Source organism: Leptidea sinapis, chromosome 28 (genome assembly GCF_905404315.1).
Source record: "Leptidea sinapis chromosome 28, ilLepSina1.1, whole genome shotgun sequence".
In the NCBI taxonomy this organism is placed as follows: domain Eukaryota; kingdom Metazoa; phylum Arthropoda; class Insecta; order Lepidoptera; family Pieridae; genus Leptidea; species Leptidea sinapis.
Genome location: NC_066292.1, coordinates 8,509,443 through 8,529,375, shown reverse-complemented (window position 1 = coordinate 8,529,375; position 19,933 = coordinate 8,509,443). Strand labels below are relative to the sequence as shown.

At 37.5% G+C, this 19,933-nt stretch overlaps 1 protein-coding gene across 2 annotated transcripts; it reads right to left on the bottom strand.

The window, feature by feature from the left end:
* Window positions 1-1,426: 1,426 nt before the first annotated feature.
* LOC126972964 (G protein-activated inward rectifier potassium channel 3-like) lies at window positions 1,427-15,746 on the bottom strand. 2 transcript variants are annotated; one of them, XR_007731238.1, is made up of 10 exons: window positions 14,847-15,746; window positions 10,100-10,226; window positions 9,202-9,390; window positions 8,328-8,399; window positions 6,788-6,895; window positions 5,388-5,494; window positions 4,208-4,360; window positions 2,945-3,064; window positions 1,629-2,202; window positions 1,427-1,548 (listed from the first exon to the last, which is right to left on the bottom strand). XR_007731238.1 is itself a non-coding variant. In XM_050820066.1 (9 exons), exons 1-9 carry the CDS (start codon window positions 15,377-15,379, stop codon window positions 1,860-1,862), a joined length of 1,752 nt encoding a protein of 583 aa, XP_050676023.1. In that variant the 5' UTR covers window positions 15,380-15,746; the 3' UTR covers window positions 1,584-1,859. The 2 variants fall into 2 exon arrangements, 1 of the variants encoding a protein (XP_050676023.1); XM_050820066.1 differs by lacking the exon at window positions 1,427-1,548 and having other exon boundaries at window positions 1,584-2,202.
* Between the last annotated feature and the right edge of the window lie 4,187 nt (window positions 15,747-19,933).

Below are 19,933 nucleotides of genomic sequence, written 5' to 3'. Positions count from 1 at the left end.
GTCTGTAATAGATCAGTTTGCGTCTCAATAAAATATTTTAAAAATGCCATCGTGCGTTGTGAAAAAGTGTTAAAACGATACTTTATAAGTATTTGTGGCCATATATAATTATTTAAGGGAGAAAAAATTGTGTAAGTAGTCACCTCCGAAACCGCACACACACTAGCATAACGGCGCTTCACTTGCTAATATCACGTCGCGGAGTCCTTCCTTTTTTACTCGTCCGTGGTGATAGGTTCATTTGTTTTAAACATTTTCTCGGATCTTGTTGTAAAAGCATATTTAGTATATCACCCCACAATAGACACTACCTCGATTTACCTTATTCCTGGTCATGACAGTTTCTAGCACATTCTCTAAGATGCCTATGTACGTACATAACATTATAAAAAAATATTAAGAGGCAACAGTTAAGATGCATATCTATAAATTTGTGCATTTCTTTAAATTTAGCTCTCAATGATTATTTTAAATTATAATAGTAAATAACTTTTATAATAATAAAAGTAATATCTTCGATATTATCAACAAGGCCTCATCGAAATATCACTCACGATATGCACACTAATTTAAAATATGTATATCTTTTTGATTTATACATTTTTTTTATTTTTTATGGCAGTTGGCATTGGAGCGGTCTTCCACATTTAACTCAACAACCAATTGCTTTCGCCATAGCCGAAATAAGTTCGCGTTAGGTGCTTCCTCTCGTGTTGGATCACTTGGCGTTGCGTAGAGGCGTCGCTTCATTGTGTGTCTTCTACCGCATTTATCACGGGGAGTGTTCCGAAGAGCTGTTTCATCTGATTCCTGCCGCCGAATTCCACCTCCGCACGACACGACACACATATTATGTCGGCGGTCCTCCACAGTGCGATTTTCAAGGAGCTTTCAACAAAGCTGTGAAATCAGCTTCCTTGTGCCGTGTTTCCGGGACAATATAATATGGGTACGAGATACCTTTAAAAAAGACGCGTACAGATTCCTTAAAGGCCGGCAACGCTCCTGTGATTCATCTGGTGTTGCAAGAGAATGTCGGCGGCGATATCACTTAACACCAGGTGACCCGTACGCTCTTTTGTCCTCCTTATCCATAAGAACGTGCCCTGCGTGCTCATTCAGTTCGTTGGAGCGATCTTCCAAATTTAACCCAACTTCACAACGAATTTTTTTATGACAATAAGGGATGAGACAAGCAGGACGTTCAGTTGATGGTAATTGATACACCTTGCCCATTACAATTCAGTGCCGTTCATGATCCTTGAAAACCGGCACCTTGAAAAATAGGCACCGTACCCGTTGTGGTACCTATAATCTAGCCGGCATCCTGTGCAAAGGAGCCTGCTACTGGTAAAGCTAAGACGCCGCGTGGAATACTGTCCTAAGAGATAGCTCATGTGAGATGCATCATTTATCCTGTATCATCCTCTTTCAAAAATTATCTTGTGTCATAAGAGACCTTGTGAGAAGGTGAACACATCACAGCATCAGTTACTCTGCGTGTTAATTCATCGCGTTTCCTCCTACTTTTCCAAAAATTACTTCATGCTGGAATAAAATGAATATAGTACACAAAAAGCACATTAAACGTATTACTTATTATCTTTATTATAATATAAATTTAATACCTATTAGTACAACAATTGAGCAACCCTGTTTAATTAAGACTTAACTGTAACTTATGAAGGTTCATTTATTATTAGCAGGCGTTAATTTGAAGGTTTCTATTCGCTGTACAACCACCTCTTGAACTTCTGGTCTCCACTACAAGCGGTAAAAAGTTCTTGATTTTGCAGCTAAACTACTAATTCTAAGCTCTCACAAAGAAACGCCTGATAGTAAATTATATTAAGAACTTGTTATTTTTCCAACTCCTGCATTTGTTTTCCAACATCCCTAGACCTCTGGAATCTCTCAGGATAAAACCTCTTGAAACTCCATCCATAACTCCGTTGTGTTCCTGTTCTGTTCAGCACTGGCGTAGACGGTACTGACTCTCCAACTCTGGACAACGTCTCGTCCTGGCTCAGGGATAGGTTGGTAGGAGAGGTCGACAGATCGATCGTGGATAAAAGCTGTTCAGACCTCATGTCTTCTTCGAACTCCTTGAGCCTGCTCGCGCTGCAGAGTGGAGTTTCTACTTGTTCAACTGTGTTCAGGTTATCTACGTCAATGGTATAGGCTTCAGCTTTTTTGCAATACCTGAAAAAAAAGGTTTTTATGACCATTAACTTCGTATACAAGCGTAATAGGCGAACCCTGTGTGAGAGTGAGATAACTATCCTTACACAAAAAAATAAGGTGCGAGAAAGAGACGGAATAGATGGATGTTTTTGAAAACGTTTTGAAACAATTTAGTGTCCAATAGTCTCCTGTCAAATTAGATTGCATTTTAATTTGATTGTTTTACCGTAATTGTTCTGTTTTAACGGATTTTAATTAAATAATAAAATGGTGTCGTGTTCTGTGTTAGATTTTGTTGTTATTTATATACAGCAAGAATCTAAATAAAGAAACATTTCACAGCTAAATACTGCTTTCGTGGTGCTTATTTTCGTAGAACATATTCACAAAAATATTTTGTATTACATTTTATATACGTTTACTTTTTTCTAAAGATCATATTAATTAAAAAAAAAATGTGTTACAAAATAAAATATTGTATATGTGAATATGACGCCATTTACCAATATTTGTCATTTACCAAAATCAAAATACTACACAGTTATTTTTTTGTTAATTTTTTTTTAAATATAATATTTGTCAGTTGCACCTAACGTTGAGATTGTAATGTTAAATTTGCATAAACATTTTATAAAGAAATAATAACTAGATAAAATATTCACATTTGAGGGCATTTAGCTCTAGCTTTGCATGGATTTGTTGTTAGGTAATTTTAAATTGATTTTTGTGAATTACAGTAGCAAGATATTGTTCAACTTACTTCAAAACATTTTTAAATCTATATCCCCAGATAATCTCCTTTGACAAGTATGACGTTCGGCTTTGGGTCGTCGTTCCCAAACTCTTAGACGCGCCTGTCAGGCACACCACTATCTCAAACCTGGAGAAAAATCAACACGATAATATAAGTAGATACATATTTAGAATAATATATAAAATTATATTAAATTAATTTATTGCATCGGATTCAGTAGTACAGATCTTAAAATTGTATTCGGCTAAGTTAAGTTAGCATGCAAATAAGTTTTCTTTTTAATACGAGTATTATCATTAACTAGCTGACCCGACAGACGTTCATAATAAAAAAAAATGCGGATGGAATTTCGCAAAATAATTCTTAGCTGACCTTTACTCGGCGAAAGGAATATTTCTACCAAATTTCAAGTCTGTATGGCTTATGGTTCCAGAGATATCGTGATGAGTGACTATATACGTGGAAATCTCTTATATATATATATATATATATAGATTATTAAAAAATTTCGGCATGTCCCAGCCATGTAGAAAAATTATAACTAAACAAACAAAATTATAAATCAAAAAGCTCTCTACATATTTAATGAAGAGAATAAAAAAAATATATTTTCAGGTATTCTCCCCACCGACAAACGCTTACTCAAGGCAATATTTTCTTTAATTCTTTGGCTATCGAGTGACAGAATGAAACTTGGAATATGAAACAATACCAAACTGTACTTTTTATGACAATAAGGGACGAGACGAGCAGGACGTTCAGGTGATGGTAATTGATACGTTTTGCCCATAACAATGAAGTGCCGCTCAGGATTAGCTCAGCCGCGGTCGTCACCTAGAGACATAAGATGTTGTCTCATTTGCCCAGTAATTTCACTAGCTACGGCACCCTTCAGACGGAAACACAATAATGCTTACACATTATCGCTTCACGAGTGAAATAGGCGCCGTTTTGGTACCCTTAATCTAGCCGGCATCCTGTACAAAGGAGCCTCCGACTGGTGTATGCCCGTATCTTGTCATCTGGATTGCATTCCACTGTTGTTACATATATAAAGACGTAAAAAATAAATTTGTTGCACTTGTTTTACTCAGGTACGAATATTTTAGGAATAGGACAAGTTTATCAGCAAAAGCATTTTAAAATATTAAAATTCAATAAGGTAGTTGAGGTAAAAACATGGACAAGATTGTAACAAAAACAGTATAAATAATATTCAATGAAATAGAAAATTATGTTTGATTACGATCACCAAGTATGTTCTCGTACCTATAGTCCATCATGTCTTCAGCGGACATGTGGAAAAGCGGGCTCTCAGCGTCTATGACGTGGACGACTGTGATTGGCCAGAGCAGCAACGCGCGAGCCTGGCACAGCTTCAACTGCTGAATGTAGTTCGGGACGAGCTCGCCTTCCAGGGTCCTAAAAAATAAACTAGAAGTTTTTTATTAATGATACTACAATTGTGCACGTTGATGCCAGCCGCAGGAAGTTGTTTGACACAGGCCTCACAAAAGGTTCACCCTGATAACCTGAGAAGAAAGAAGCCTTGTGCATTTCTCATCAAGCGTACTCCTGCGATGTTTACTAGGAAGGCTTTCACTTAGTTGGATTCTGGCTTCCTCTTTTCGTGTACATTGTTCAAACACAGGGCATCAAGTGTTGTCTGTTGATGCTGTTATAGATATGATTACCTCTAGGCAAACCCAACCAGAACTACCTGGTTACCTTTCTCCATGGAGTTAGTTCTATTTAATGTTCATCAATTCTCAGTCTAGGGCATCTGTGGACAACCTCAAAAATTAGGAAAAGGACTATTAGAAAAATTAAGAAAACTCAAATAGAAATGGACTGGGCATGTAATGAGTTCGGACAAAAGACGTATTAGAGTGGTACCCTAGAAATGGGAAAGGCAAAGGCGTGAAATTAAAAGATGGCATCTTGATTTACCAACAGGATGAAGAAGGTTAGCTCGAGATAGAGATAAGTGGAAGAAACTGGAAGAGGCCTATGTCGAAAGACTACTTGATCAACAACGTGGTTGCTGAACATTAATATATTTTTATTTTATTTTACTTATAGATTCACGAAAAAGTTGTTTTATAAGTAGTATATAAATAATGATGTGGTATGGCCAACGAATAAAGGCTTCTATTATTATTATAAAATGTTAGCCTGCGTGATAGGACTGATTAAGAAGCGAGTGCAGTAGCGTTGGCCTCAACTAGGTCCAGCATGCAGTTGGTAGATAATATTCCACCAGGTGCAGGATTGCGATGGGACTTCACTATCACAGAGTTTCTTCGTATCTCAGTGTATGAAGCGACCAACTTTAGTCTGAAGTTGGTTAAGTGACCGCCACGTAGGCGATTGCGGATCAGGAGCTACGCCAGGCTGTGGGCCTACAAAAGTAGAGGGTACCAGATGTAAGAGATATGTAATTGTATACCGGATTGGTTTATGTAGGTACGCATTGATGGTGCTACCGATGAGATGGGTGCTCAAGAAATCCCACACTCGGAACTGTAAGCAGAGCTCTCCATCCCTCAGACAAACCTGTAAAATAAACAGTATTATATGCTAGTATAAGGATACAGATTAGGGAAGGCCCTAATCTGTGTCTATACTAACAAATAACTCCGATAGCTACTGAACCGATTGGACTAATGCTTATACCATATTATGATGCGTGTTTCGGAGAAGGTTTCGGTGTATAATTTATGGTGATTACTTATCCGGAAGTGACGGAATCTATATTTTTTTTTACTTAAAATACCTATATATTCGCAATACAAATAATTGAGTCAAATGTCATATTATTACCATCAGCTGAACGTCCTGCTCGTCTTGTCCCTTATTTTCATAAAAAGAAAAAAAGTAAAACTACTAGATATGACAATTCGTACAATGAGCGGGCGCGTGGTTTCTAATTTATATGGCAAAACCTATTTTTTTCTGTTGTGTGAGCAAAACAACGTTTGCCAGGTCAGCACTTAATTAAAATATTCAGATGGGACTAACAATAGTTTCTAAAAATACTGACGTCTTGTTTGATAAAGTAATATTCAATAAAACTACAGATATAAATCCGTAACCTAGTCTGGGTGTAATCACATTTTGTTAAAACTTTTATGATAAGTGCACTTTTGTGCGCTTCGTACGATTAATGAAATAGCCTCACAAATGGATCTGTTTTGTTGCACTCAGGGTGAATTTTTTTTATGATAATAAGGGACGAGACGAGCAGGACGTTCAGCTGATGGTTATTGATACGCCCTGCCCATTACAATACAGTGCCGCTGAGGATTATCGAAAAACCAAAAAATTCTTAGCGGTCATAAGATGGTAAGCCTCATTTGCCCAGTAATGTTACAAGCTACGGCGCCCTTCAGACTGTTGTGGTACCCATAATCTAGCCGGCATCGTGCAAAGGAGCCTCCCACTGGTGGTGAAATCACGAGAGTAGTGTTATTTATAATATGTTATATATATATATATAATTTAAGTATAAATATATAATAATATCTACCTCTATTGCATCGGAATATTCTGTAATGAGTGTGTGTGTTGATAAAATAACTGAAATACCGATCAAAAGTATTACATTAATTCCGTTCCGGTAAAAAGTTGATTCGAGTAAGTAATCGAAGTAACTGCCAGAGTGAAAAAAATCTAAATGAGGAATTTTTTATATATATATAATTGAGGGGGCAAACGGGCAAGAGCCTCACGGGATGGGGACAGGTGAGGCAGCCGCCCATGCACATCAGCAACAACAGGTGTCAAGAGATGCGTTGCCAGCCATGAATTTAATTGGGTTAATGATTATGTTCGTCAGGTAAAACTTACAGTAGCTTTGTTACTGAAGCCTACAGACGTTACAAGTTTGTTTGGTCGTACGAGCTTGGTGAAGAGCAGACTCGATAGTCCTCCAGACAATGCGGTTCCGGCAACGATCTGTAATATAAGATACTCTTAGAAACACAAGAAAATTTTCAAGACGTGACGTCACCTCTCCCCACTTCCAGCTGACAGACCGCTATATAAGCGGTAGCAGAACAGTTGGTGACAATTACTTCGTTTGTCATCGGCCTGTGAACATCTCATCGAAACTCTGCCCGTCTTCGTATTGATTGTTTGTAGTGAGTAATTATTTTTATTGTATTGACAGTGACAGGTGGACAGTGTGAAGACGTCTATAAAAGGCGACGTCTCCCTAGTATCGACACATTTTCGCTGCAACCGTTGACTAGTTAGGACGTTACTCTGCCCGATTTCTATTCGAATATTAGTCATTGTGTTGTTTGAAATTTATTCTCAGACGCTTAAACAAAATGATCTATTTCATTTAAAAGTTAATTTTAGTAGGTGGTATTAAAATTTGTCACTTGTTATAAAAAAACATTTTTATCTTATTTCCTAATTATAGTATATAATATGTATATGATAAGAACCGATCGTCGTGAAGATTTTTGGGGAGGCCTTTGCCTAGTAGTGGACGTCCAGCTGTAATTATATCATAACATTACTATTATTTTTATATAAAAAGGTACGAGATGAGCATGACGTTCAGCTAATGGAAATTGATACGCGCTGCCCATTACAATCTAGTGCCGCTGAGGATTCTTGAGAAACCCAATAATTCTGATATGGGTACTATTGACATACTTTTACACAAATTATCTTGCCCCAAATTAGGCAAAGCCTGTACTATGGGTTGCAAGAAAGCAGAAATATCTACAATAGGGTGTACTTAAAGTCTACCATTCGATTTTATCATGTTTAACAAGCCATTTTTGTATAAATTAACCTCAAGGAAAGCAGTTGTAAACAACTCGAAAACTTTGATAATGTTATTAAAATTTAATAATGTAATTAATTTGCAAAACTCCTCATAAGTCAACATATCTGTAACACGTTTTGTACTGTGTCCCTTCAAATTTGTCTTGTATTGTGTCTGTGTCTATTGTTTCACATCATTTCAGCCGGAAGACGTCCACTGCTGGACAAAGGTCTCCCCCAAATATCGCCATGACGATCGGTCCTGCGCTGCCCTCATCCGTCCTACTCCGGCGATCTTGACCAGATCGTCGGTCCATCTTGTGGGGGGCCTACCAATACTACTACGGCACGTGGTCGCCATTCGAGGACCTTACTGCCCCAACGGCCATCTGTCCGCCGAGCTATGTGTCCTGCCCACTGACACTTCAGTTTCGCAATCACTTGGGCAATGTCGGTGACTTTGGTTCTCCTACGGATCTCCTCATTTCTGATTCGATCTCACAGAGATACTCCGAGCATAGCCCTCTCCATTGCCCGCTGAGCAACAGTGAGCTTCCTATTGTTTTGAATTTAATGAAAAACATGTTCAAATCTAATATTTTCTTACCTCTAGTACCATTATAACTATCGCTTCAGGACACTCCTCGTTCGGGTACCTCACACCGTAGCCTATTGTCATCTGAAATATATTTTGCTTAGGTAATAATAATTTCTGAGGAAAGAAGAAACCAGGCGAGAGTGAGGAGGGTATTTGAATTCGTTGCATGTGCTCCATCTTATAAAAATGGCAGTCTCACCAACATAACGAAATTATGTATACATAAGACCCATAAAACTAAAGGAGATTTTTCCTGAACTATAGAGTTAATATAGATTAAAAAGTATACTCATCCTATATTAAAATGTAATATAAGTATTCTTCTTTTATTAGTATTTGCCTTAAGAATTTCAATAAATAAACTAATAAATAAATAAATAAAAATGATTCACTAGGTTGAAGATATTGTAAAATCGAATCTGCAATAAATTAGGGAATCCCTTTTGGAACTTTTAAAAGTGCGAGTAGTAAAAGACAATATAAATTCAATGTTGGCACATTAAAAATAATATTAATATTGACACACTTTTTACACAAATTATCTTGCCCCAAATTAGGCATACCCTGTGCTATGTGTTGCAAGACAACGATATATTTAATACAGTATACTTACTTAAACATATATAAATACATATTATGAACATCCATGACTCAGATAAAAAGACCTTTTCATAGTTAGCCGTCACTACATGCTCGATTAGGGATAGGTTGTCATCCAAGAGAATTGGACATAAAGTCGCCCTTGGCCAAGCATGTTAATGTTATGTTTATCGTTAAAATATACGTCGTATATAGCCACGTTACAGACATTTGCTTCTTGTTAGGATGTTGGAAAATCACGCTTTAAATTTAACAGCAAGTTTTCTGTCACAGAAAGTGTTACCTGAGTTTCAACAGCCATCATGAGCATACCAGCAAACGACGATGTGCCGGTGATGCAATGCTCCTTCCCATCACCGATATCTTCCTGATACGAAGCAGACACCACGTACCATATGCTGGCGAACAGCAACCAGAAGACAAAGTGGGAAAACATAATCAACAAAATCATGTAGCGCCATTTACTGTTTATCTGAAATGACCAGAAATGTAAGTGATATATTGTGTATATGTAAACAAATGTGTTTTTTTGTAAATTGTAACCTTTTTAGATCTCGTTTTCAGGGGTACTGCAGATCCAAATACCACCTCCGAGGCAATAAGTGGCACCTATGACAAATACTGTACATATCTTTGCCTCATTTCATCTGCAGTCCCCCTGAAAACAAGATCTGGGAAGGTCTATAAAAATGTAACTTTTACGCAAAAATCTAATGTAAAAACACAGTTACAATTACACGCATTTTAATCCATTAAAAGTGTTTTAATTAAATATGTAACACTCGCGTTAATCAAAGAGAATACTACATCCTCCTGTAGTTTGAGGAGCTAATACTACTTTTACAAAGTGCAATAATGCCTGGTCTAAAAAATAAAATAGATTTCTAATAAGGAGTATATACATAATATAATCACTCCTGCCCCCAAGGCCGGTAGGTAGATGTTATAGGCCTTTCACCCTTTCGTTCAAGTTAAAATATATTTGGTATCAATATTATGGTAATACATCAAGCTCTCGTGTTCGACTTCGAGCGCTTGACTCTCTCAAATAGCCTCTCAGAGCTGACATTCGCTCTGTAAATAAGTATAACCAATTTACTGAGCATTATTTTCTCTGCACCAACCAATTCCACGTTACCTTTTCAGTAATTTTCATCATCTACGTTTGTTATAGTACTTACCACAGTGTTAACAATATCCCTCATATACTTCATAGACTTTGAAGGAATGTTGCTTCTCACCGGTACGTTTTCTTCTCCGCTCTTGTGGACCACTCTTCTAGATCGCATCGGTCTTCCATGCTGTCGACTGTGGGTTATTATTGATACTCTTATTAGGTAACAGACGTGAGAATCTTAGTCATGAGTTGCGAATCACAGATTAAATTAATTATTTTTTGACCCACCTGGTTGGATGTGAGCATATTTCACAATAAAATCATACAATCTTAAGCAAACAAGTAAATAGTTGTTTGTATGTAAAATGTATTAAGTTAGAACGTAGGTAATTAAAATACACATGCCAGAAATTATCCTAGGCTGTACTCTTAATTATAGTAGGCTGTAACTATTTAGTGGAAATAGGACTTCGTATTAATCTATTTAAAATTATTATATCAAATTATTAATAATTATTATTATTAAAATTTAATATACACTTCTGGACACATCTATTGGCCCACCTTGCATTTTCAGTTTCGTTTGGTCCTAGCTAAAAATTTATATTAGGTCGAGCAAAAAGTTTTTATGCAGTTTTCAACCTGGCACATTCATAATTTCATTCAATAGTCTTTTTTGAATTTCGAACACAGAATTTAAAGAAACAATCAATTTGGAGCCTTTTCGTTGATATCAAACAATCGAAAACTTTATTTTATTGGTTTATTTGGATTTAATTTTTGAAAGTCTGTATTTTCTCTTTGGTTTTGCAACAAACATTACTTATTATTAACATGAAGGTGAGGTTCTATCAATAATCTTTGGATACTTCGCCCGAAGTCACCGCCCAAGCTGTGGCGCTTATCCAGGACACAGCCAACGAAATGTGAGTGCTCAACTTAATTTAAGTAGACTTGCGGTCCGAAATATTTATCTGAGGTACCTAGAGACGTGCGGCTTTGTTCGTCGCCAAGGAAGGTCACGATCTCGGGTCACAACTGAAAGGCTGGATCGATTCATCGTGTCGACCAGCTTGAGAAATCGTCACCTTACCTCCATTGAGATACAAAACCAACTTCGCGACTTTGACGGAGTATCTGTGATTGCTCGAACTGTTCGGACAAGGTTAAAATAACGCGATATGGTACCACACAAGCCAGCTAATAGCCCCAAACTAACGCGAGCCCACCGAACAGCGCGCCTTCATTTCGCGCGCACTCATTTAAATTGGACTCAGGGCAGTATTGGAGCCGTGTACTCTTTTCTGATGACTCTAAAATTGCAATACATGGCAATAATGGAAGGAAAAAGTCTACCGACGTAAAGGAGAGAGTTTTGCACCATGCTGATTTAAAGAGAGGGTTGGCCCATGGACTGTCTGGGGCGGTATATCCGTGAGCGGCAAAACTCAACATGAGGTTGTTACGGGACCACGGCTGCCAACATTAAATGCTGAAAAGTAAATTCGTGAGTGCTTAGAATATCACGTGATACCATATGCGGACTATGTGGGCCCAAATTTCCTTTTTATGCATGATAATGCAAGAGCCCATATGGCCGGCATCGTCAGGGTATATCTTCGTGATGTGAACATCACAGTTATGGACTGGCCAGCCAGAAGCCCAGACATAAACCCGATTGACCACATGTAGGACGAGCTTAAAAGATCTGTTAGGACTCGTCAGCCAGTTGCCCAGACGATGCAGGAGTTGAAAATTGCCATAGAAGAGGAATGGGAGATGATCCCTCAAAATTTCATAGAGCCGTCGTAGATACCCATGGAGACAACACGCGTTATTAAATGAAACCTTTATTTGATACAACATGTTTTTATTCAAAAATCAACTGCTATCATCAAGGCGCATACCCGACTTGTTAGGCGTAGCTCCATGTCGTGTGGTATTCGGAATTCAAATTTAAAAAAATACTATCGAAAAAGATGGTAAAATGTATCTGGTTTAAAACTGCATCAATAGTTTTTGTTCAATCTAGCAATCATATTTAGATAGGGGCCATCGAAACCTAAACTCTAAGGTGGGGCAATTGATGTGTTCAGAAGTGTAATATATTTGCACATGTAGCGCAAGCATTCCCTTAATCTGGAACAGAATGTGTCGGTATACTGGGTGAGGTTATATATAGTAGTAAAGCGACACAGTACATCAATTCAAATCTTCACGCAAAACTCTATAAGCCGGAATCCTAGCCTTACTCGGATTACTATTGCCTCGTAATCTGGGTTCCGCGGTACCAGCTTCTTCCAATTTATTTATGTATTCGACAACCAGTAGTTGCTACATTCTTACACGCTTAAATATTAAAATTAAATTAAGTTAATGTTGACTGTTTATGTTGTTAATAAATACTTAAATGAACATCAAATTAAAGTGCCACATCACGCACTGTCCTTACTTTGGTGACACCGAGTAAATACAGTCCGTGACAACACGTCAAGAACCTAAATCATTTGGTACCTAATAATCTAGTAACATTTAATTTAAAGGCAGGTAACGAATCTTTAAAAATATCTACCTTAATTATAAATATCTTCAGATATCTTCCAACTCAAATCAAAAAAGTCCTGCAGCATCTTCTACTGTGCTGTTCATGCTTATTAATTAATTCATTCTTTCATTCACCTGCATCAAGTTGATGGCATCTTACTACTAATAAATACCGCGATTTGATAAGAAACTATCCTTACTCCTACTGCTGTGGAGTGTGGGTGTGCACCCACACTCCACAGCAGTAGGAGTTGTAAAATCAACTCCCGGGTACATCCTTGTGTCCAATGCTTATATAGCACAAAATCCGGTATCGCATCTCATGACTTGTGGCATTACAGATGTTCAGGACAGCGGTTTCCCATTCATGTTTTAAATAGAACGTTCTTATATTGTGAAAATCGTAAGTCAGCTATTATTAAAATGAATAACCAGGGTGAATTTATTTTACTCTACAATTTTTCACAAGCAGGGATTATTTCCTTTTTCAACATTTTCATAATAGAATTGTGCCAGGGTGTCCTAAGAGGCTGTGGAGTTTTTAAATGATGGAGAATTAAGCTGCAAACGACAGAACCTACGCATTGCAAATGCGCACAGAAACAGCCGCATAGAAACCCGACTTGTAATTTGTAATGGACTATGCAGTACCGATCAGGTTTCTTGAAAAACCGCAAAATTTCTGAGCGGCACTACACTTGCACTCATCACCTTGAGACATAAGATGGTATGTCTCATTCTTCTATATGATCAAAGTCTGTTCACAGTTGATTAAGATGCGATTATTTATAAGGGGATGACGATATTTACTGCATTTTATGTGGCATTAATTCATTGAAGAATGCTACAACAGCAAAATTATTCAATGTATTTAGTTAGTATCAATTACACGAAATACTCGTTCTTATCGTTTTGTCGAGTACACTGATAGATTGTAGGTATATTTTTATCTCAATTATGAATCAGTGTTACATTTACTTGTGTTCAAATAATATTTATTTATTTTTTGTGTAGCTAACTAGCTGTGCCCGTGACTTGTGCGGGGCGTGGCATCGAGCGGAGAGCCATAACTGGCACACGGCCGCGGCGCACTATTACCGCGATTTTTGGATCTATTTTGATGAAATATACTGGAAATATTACTCGAAAGAAAGTTTCAATTATATAACAGCAATTTGATCCTAATGTATGGTCTAGGACCTATGTCGTATACACACAAACAAATAAAATCAAGTCAAACATACATTTTTTTGTCACTTATTTTTCGTTTACTTCAGTTATAGTTTTGCGAAAATCACTTAATGGACATCAAGAAGAATTACAAAGGAATATATCTTAATACCCGAGAATTTGAATCACACATTACACATTTCGATTTCCATTTTCAACATCCAACGTTAAAAGTAGTAACCATATTTATCAAAACTACGAGGTTAGATTGCTAAATATTGATTCTTGTGAATTCTCTAAGTGTTTAACGAAAGCATGAGTACTCAATCTTAAGGTTGCCCTAGCTTTTACTTTCCTCATATATTTATGTATTGCATGAACATGAACATTAATATATAATAATTCATCCCAATCCAGAAACTAAGAGCACTAATCATCTCTGGTCTGGCGCACCCCAGTATCAGCTCGAACCATTTGACCGCGTGCAACGCAGAGCAGCTCGAATTGTCGGGGACCCAGTGCTGTGTGAACGGCTGGATCATTTGGCGTTGCGTAGAGACGTCGCTTCATTGTGTGTCTTCTACCGCATTTATCACGGGGAGTGTTCCGAAGAGCTGTTTAACCTGATTCCTGCCGCCGAATTCCACCTTCGCACGACACGCCACAAGTTAGGATATCATCCTCACCATCTGGATGTGTGGCGGTCCTCCACAGTGCGGTTTTCAAGGAGCTTTCTTCCACGTACTACAAAGCTGTGGAATGAGCTTCCTTGTGCGGTGTTTCAGGGACGATACGACATGGGTACCTTCAAAAAATGCGCGTACTCCTTCCCTAAAGGCCGGCAACGCTCCTGTGATTCCTCTTATGTTGCAAGAGATTGTGGGCGGCGGTGATCACTTAACAACAGGTGACTCGTACGCTCGTTTGTCCTCCAATTCCTAAAAAAAAACTAAAAACCTTGACAAACTATCTTACTAAGTAACTAGTAAAAATTTGCTTTACTATACTCATCATAGTAACTCGTACACGGGGCTGTATTTGTGAAAATTGCAGCAAAACTAGAGATAATATATTGTATGATTGTAGTTGTTTCTTACCGACATCTCTTGGCTGCTCTTCGTCGTTTTGAATATGGCGTTGAATACTCGAACACAGATGAAGGAGCCTCATTGTAAATACCCTCGCGATCTGGTTCTATACTTTCATAGGTGTCATTAGGAGAGCTACTGCTGACTAGGGGTCTAGTAGACGCGTCTGAAACATTCCGTTTGTCTGACGACCTGGGACTTTCTGTCTCAACATCTATCGTCATAATTAACCCAGAATCTGTTTGTTCATCTTCACTAGACTGCGAACTGTATACATAACCTCCAAAATCCATCGGCACAGTTGTATCCACATTAGTAACAATATTTGGGAATACAATCTCCTTCCCTTCTACATATGTTTGTGAAATTCTGTAATGTTTCTTTAATTCCTCGTTTGTATATACTTCGGTGTTGGCAATTCTGGGAATCTCTATTGAAGATCTGGCAGACCCATTGCCAATTGCTTCGGAGTAACTTAATGATCGTTCTAAAGCTCTGTTTCTACTACCTCTCCTTTCACTTTCATAGTTATTATTAGCCATATTTATGTACTGTAGTTAACAATTTTATACAATTTTCATTTACTCTATATCTTCATGTCCAATTTATTATTAATATGTGTTGTAACAATAATATCATAAAAAATTTCACTACTACTTGAGCTCTAACACTGCAAATTTCACAAATCTCCAATAAAACCACGTCATTAAAACCAATCACCTCAACCACTGTATCTAATCCACTTCGAGTATTCTAATTTATTAGTATTCGTTTTCTTTTGTAACACAATGCACGATTTAATTTTTCACATTTAAAACTTTATATTGTTGTTTTTGTTTGTCTTACTCTTGTTTAGAATTCTTCAACTTTTTATTATTATGTTTTAGTTAGTTGGAGATTTATTTTATATTGTAAGTATTATGGTACTAATTCAAAATACCTTCTGTACTGATTTCTTATCTTATGTCAAGATATTGTCGCACCTTATCCTGAAGATAAGTGATAAAATGTAATACTACACGTCTCCTTCGGATTCATTCGCGTTTTAATCATGTATCTAACATGTAAGAACAAAAATACTGTAAAATTAACCCTTCTGTATTGACAAGTCTGAATTTAATTTCTTTTTCACTTAAAACTGGACTAATTTCACGACCCTTTGTAGCCCACTGGTTAGTGACCCTACCTACTGAGCTATAGGTCGCGGATTCGAAACTGCAAACATTTATTTGATGAATATGAATGTTTTTTACCTTGTCATGGATGCATATTAGAATTTAAGATGTTTAAGTAAGAATATTGTGTTAAATGTATCGTTGTCTTGTTCCAATAGTACAGGCTATGCCTAGTTTTGGGCAACATAATTTATGTAAAAGTTTGTCAATATTATTATATTATTATTAATTAATTAATTAATACAGCTTGAGAGCCAACAAATTTAATATAAAAAGGTGATGTAATGTTATTTGTAACATTAAACAGATGTTTCAATTCTTTTTTTTTCTACAATTTGCTAAAACAATACATCAAATCCGGTCAGTCAAAATCGCACGTGATGGCTATGTATTTTTTAAATAATTATATAAAAATAATCTTTCTTACTAGACCTTCCAACATTTTAAAAATAATTTGCCATCTTGGTTTTGCATTATTATGGTGTCAATACTTATACATACAATGTTTCATATTTCTGTTGTCTCACTATCCCGTTTTATGTGATAACCGCTCACAGACGCACGGATGGACCGACAGCGGAGTTGTAGTAATAATAATTAGAGTCCTTTTTACGGAATCCAAAAAAAAGTATATAATGGTTTAATAGAGATATTTTTTTAACTCTGTAGTAGTATTCCACCTTTGCGTAGGCGATGCCGAAAATGTATTTACAAAAAAATAATTGCAAAAATACAATTTCAGTTATTTTAATACACAGACAGACTTAAATGAAGTTTAACTATGTTATGTCTTAAACAACAGAGCTCTGAATGTGGGCCATTGACTTTTATATTTACTTAAAGTGAAGGATATGTAAATAAGGTACGTTTGTATTTATTGTAAGGTAGGTAAGTACGACATTATGCGAAAACGGTTTGTGTGTAAGTTATGACTGATAATACAAGATCTAGGTTACTGATAGCACGTTGCATACATGTAACTCTTTAAAATATGTAAACTTGTATGCTTCTGTTTCAAGAAAACAGAAAATATTTGCTTATTATGATCCAAAACATGATACTAATACACAATATCTAAACAATTAGTTTTACGAACGTTAACCGGGTTGGTAAAGATGAAATTAAATGGAAAGAAGTAAGTAGAAGAAGAAGTAGCAAGAATCCATTGCCAGTCGTTTGAATTGGTTAACATTTATAGCTTTAGTATTTTTTAAACAAGTTATAAAAACCATGCAAGGTAATGCATGACATATCGTCATCATCAGCCGGAAGACGTCCACTGCTGGACAAAGACCTCCCCCAAAGATTTCCACGACCATCTGTGGATGTATGCATGCCATATGTTGTATTACAAATAAAACTTAATTTATTATGAAGTATGTAATCTTAATAAATTTCTAAATATTTGTATTTATATAGATTTATTAAGATTTAAGATTTATTTATTTAAGATTAAGATCTTTTGCGAAAGAAAAGGTAAATAACCTGTTTTGAAGTGGCATCTTCAGATTATTTCATAATTCTACGTAGCTTGTACTATCATCATACTTTAAATAACTAAGCAAAAAGTAGTTTCTATCATTTCGTCATTACATTTCGATGGAAGTAATGAAAAATGATTCTAGAGTCTAAACAGGTAGTATCCGTTCATTAAATGAAAAAGACGGCTAGAAACTTAAGTTTTTTCTAACAAAAATAAAAAAGTAAAAGTTTAATATCGAGTGTGGCCCCCTCTTGCTAAAACGACAGCTTATATTCGTACGGGCATGCTATCGATTGCGTGTTTCTTGTGGAATACGCTCCCACTGCGCAGCAATTACATTCCTTAGCTCCCTGATGTTTTGCGGAGCCGGCTGCACCGATCTTACTCTTCATTTTAGAACATCCCAAATGTGGATAAAGGTCGGGGCTTCGAGCTAGCCAATCTAATCAATGAAACCGGACCTCTTGAATATACGCCACCACATCGCCAGAACGGTGAGCGCGAGCGTTATCGTCCATAAAAATCAAATTTTCTCCAAGAAACGTTACTGCGTGTTGTACGTAAGGAATTAGGACTTCTAATATGTAACCGTGTGCATTCAAAGTGCCGTTTTCTAGAAAATCGTAATCGTAGTAATAATCGCTGCCAAAACATAACTGAGCCTCCACCATAACGGGTTATTTCTTCAAAGCAAACTTCTGCTTAACGCACCCCTTGCCTTCGCAGTACTCGCCGACGTCGGTCCTCACCACATAGTGATATTATGGTTTCATCCGAGAATAATGCTCAACCCCAGTCCTCTTGAGTCTACGTCGCACAATTTCGAGCGAAGCTAAGTCTAGCTACTTTGTGCTTGCGGAGTAATTTAGGGGCACGGTCTAGACGGCAACTGCATATATTGGTAGTTAGAAGCCTCCTCCTGACAATCCATAACCTGGTTTGCATACCTCTCTGGAGGCTTTTTGAGGTTGACATAAGAAAATTTGCGATTTCTCAATGGTTCACCAGGAAGCAGTCATATCGAGCTTCTTTGTATGGTTTTCTTCCAGACCCAGACCTTCTACCGGAACCAGTCTCTTGATATCGTTCTCAACTGGTGCTGGCATCTTCTCATAGGAACTGAACATACACACTTCCATACCCTTGGGCAGAAACAGCTCCATCTTCCAATGTGAGTGCGTAGCCATCAAGGAAACCGCCAGCGCAATATTGAGAAGAAAAGTACACGGCCACAGAATCAGAATTCTTTCTGACAGCATGTCGGTACTAACAGAGCTGAAGGGTACCTTACAACTCAGCATTAATACACGAGTGTAACCAAACCCTTGAACAAGTTGCCTCTTATAACCGGGTTACTCTGCAATGGATCAAGGGACATAGCGGTTCGTTGGGAAATGATGCAGCGGATGAGCTTGCAAGGCGGGCATCGGCAAATCTAGTGACTGGTTCATTGCCACTTCTGCCACTGCCCTTCAGCCAAATGCGCTCATGGATACGCTCTCTCACCAACGACACACATCACTAAACAAACACCTCTTCACAATCGGGGTAACGGACAGTCCTAAGTGCAGAGGCTGTCTGGCCGAAGGCGAAACGGTCGCTCACGTAATGCTGGAATGTGCGGGGATGGCCAACCAACGGGCAAAAACCTTAACCAATACGAGGTCGCTCCAGGAAGTCTGCGAACACCCCAGGAATGTTCTGAACTTCTGGAAGGAGCTGGGCTGGTTGGAGTAACTGGCCATTACTGCACGCAAAATGGACCCATGCTAGAGGTCTAATTGCGGAAACAGGAGCCCCTATACCATACCATACCATATCGTTGTCAAGTCCTCTGAAAAGTCGAACGACTCACATTGAGCCTCTGGGCTCTTCCATTGACTACACCACTATATTTTTGTATATATCTATAATTTTGCTCGCTGTTATCGTTCTATCAACCATTTTAGATCTTTTTATGAAATTACGGACGAGACGAGCAGGAGGTTCAGCTGATGGTAATTGATACGCCCTGCCCATTACAATGCTACTCAGGATTCTTGAAAAACCCAAAAATTATGAGTGGCACTACAATTGCGCTCGTCACCTTGAGACATAAGATGTTTATTCTTAATTGCCCAGTAATTTCACTAGCTACGGCGCCCTTCAGAACGAATCACAGTAATGTTTACACATTACTGCTTCACGGCAGAAATAGGCGCCGTTGTGGTACCTACCCAAAATCTAGAATCCTGTGCAATGGAGCCTCCCACTGGTATCAAAAATTCCCGCCCAAATACGCAATTAAATTAAATTTGTCAAATTCCAACTATGTCTTAAATAAAATTTGAGTAAACTTTAACATACACCACAACATAGAACGTCATTGACCACACACTTCACAAATGTGCCAGTAATATTCTCAAATGATTAAAATACTTTTATTGCATAAATTGCAT

Excerpts from the sequence above, each read along its gene's own strand:
- LOC126972964 (XM_050820066.1), bottom strand. The coding sequence starts at position 15,379 with ATGGCTAATAATAACTATGAAAGTGAAAGGAGAGGTAGTAGAAACAGA. Across the intron at positions 10,227-14,846 it reads AGAGCAGCCAAGAGATGTCG|TCGACAGCATGGAAGACCGA; the intron begins GTAAGAAACAAC and ends AATAACCCACAG. Across the intron at positions 4,361-5,387 it reads TACCTACATAAACCAATCCG|GACCCTGGAAGGCGAGCTCG; the intron begins GTATACAATTAC and ends TTTATTTTTTAG.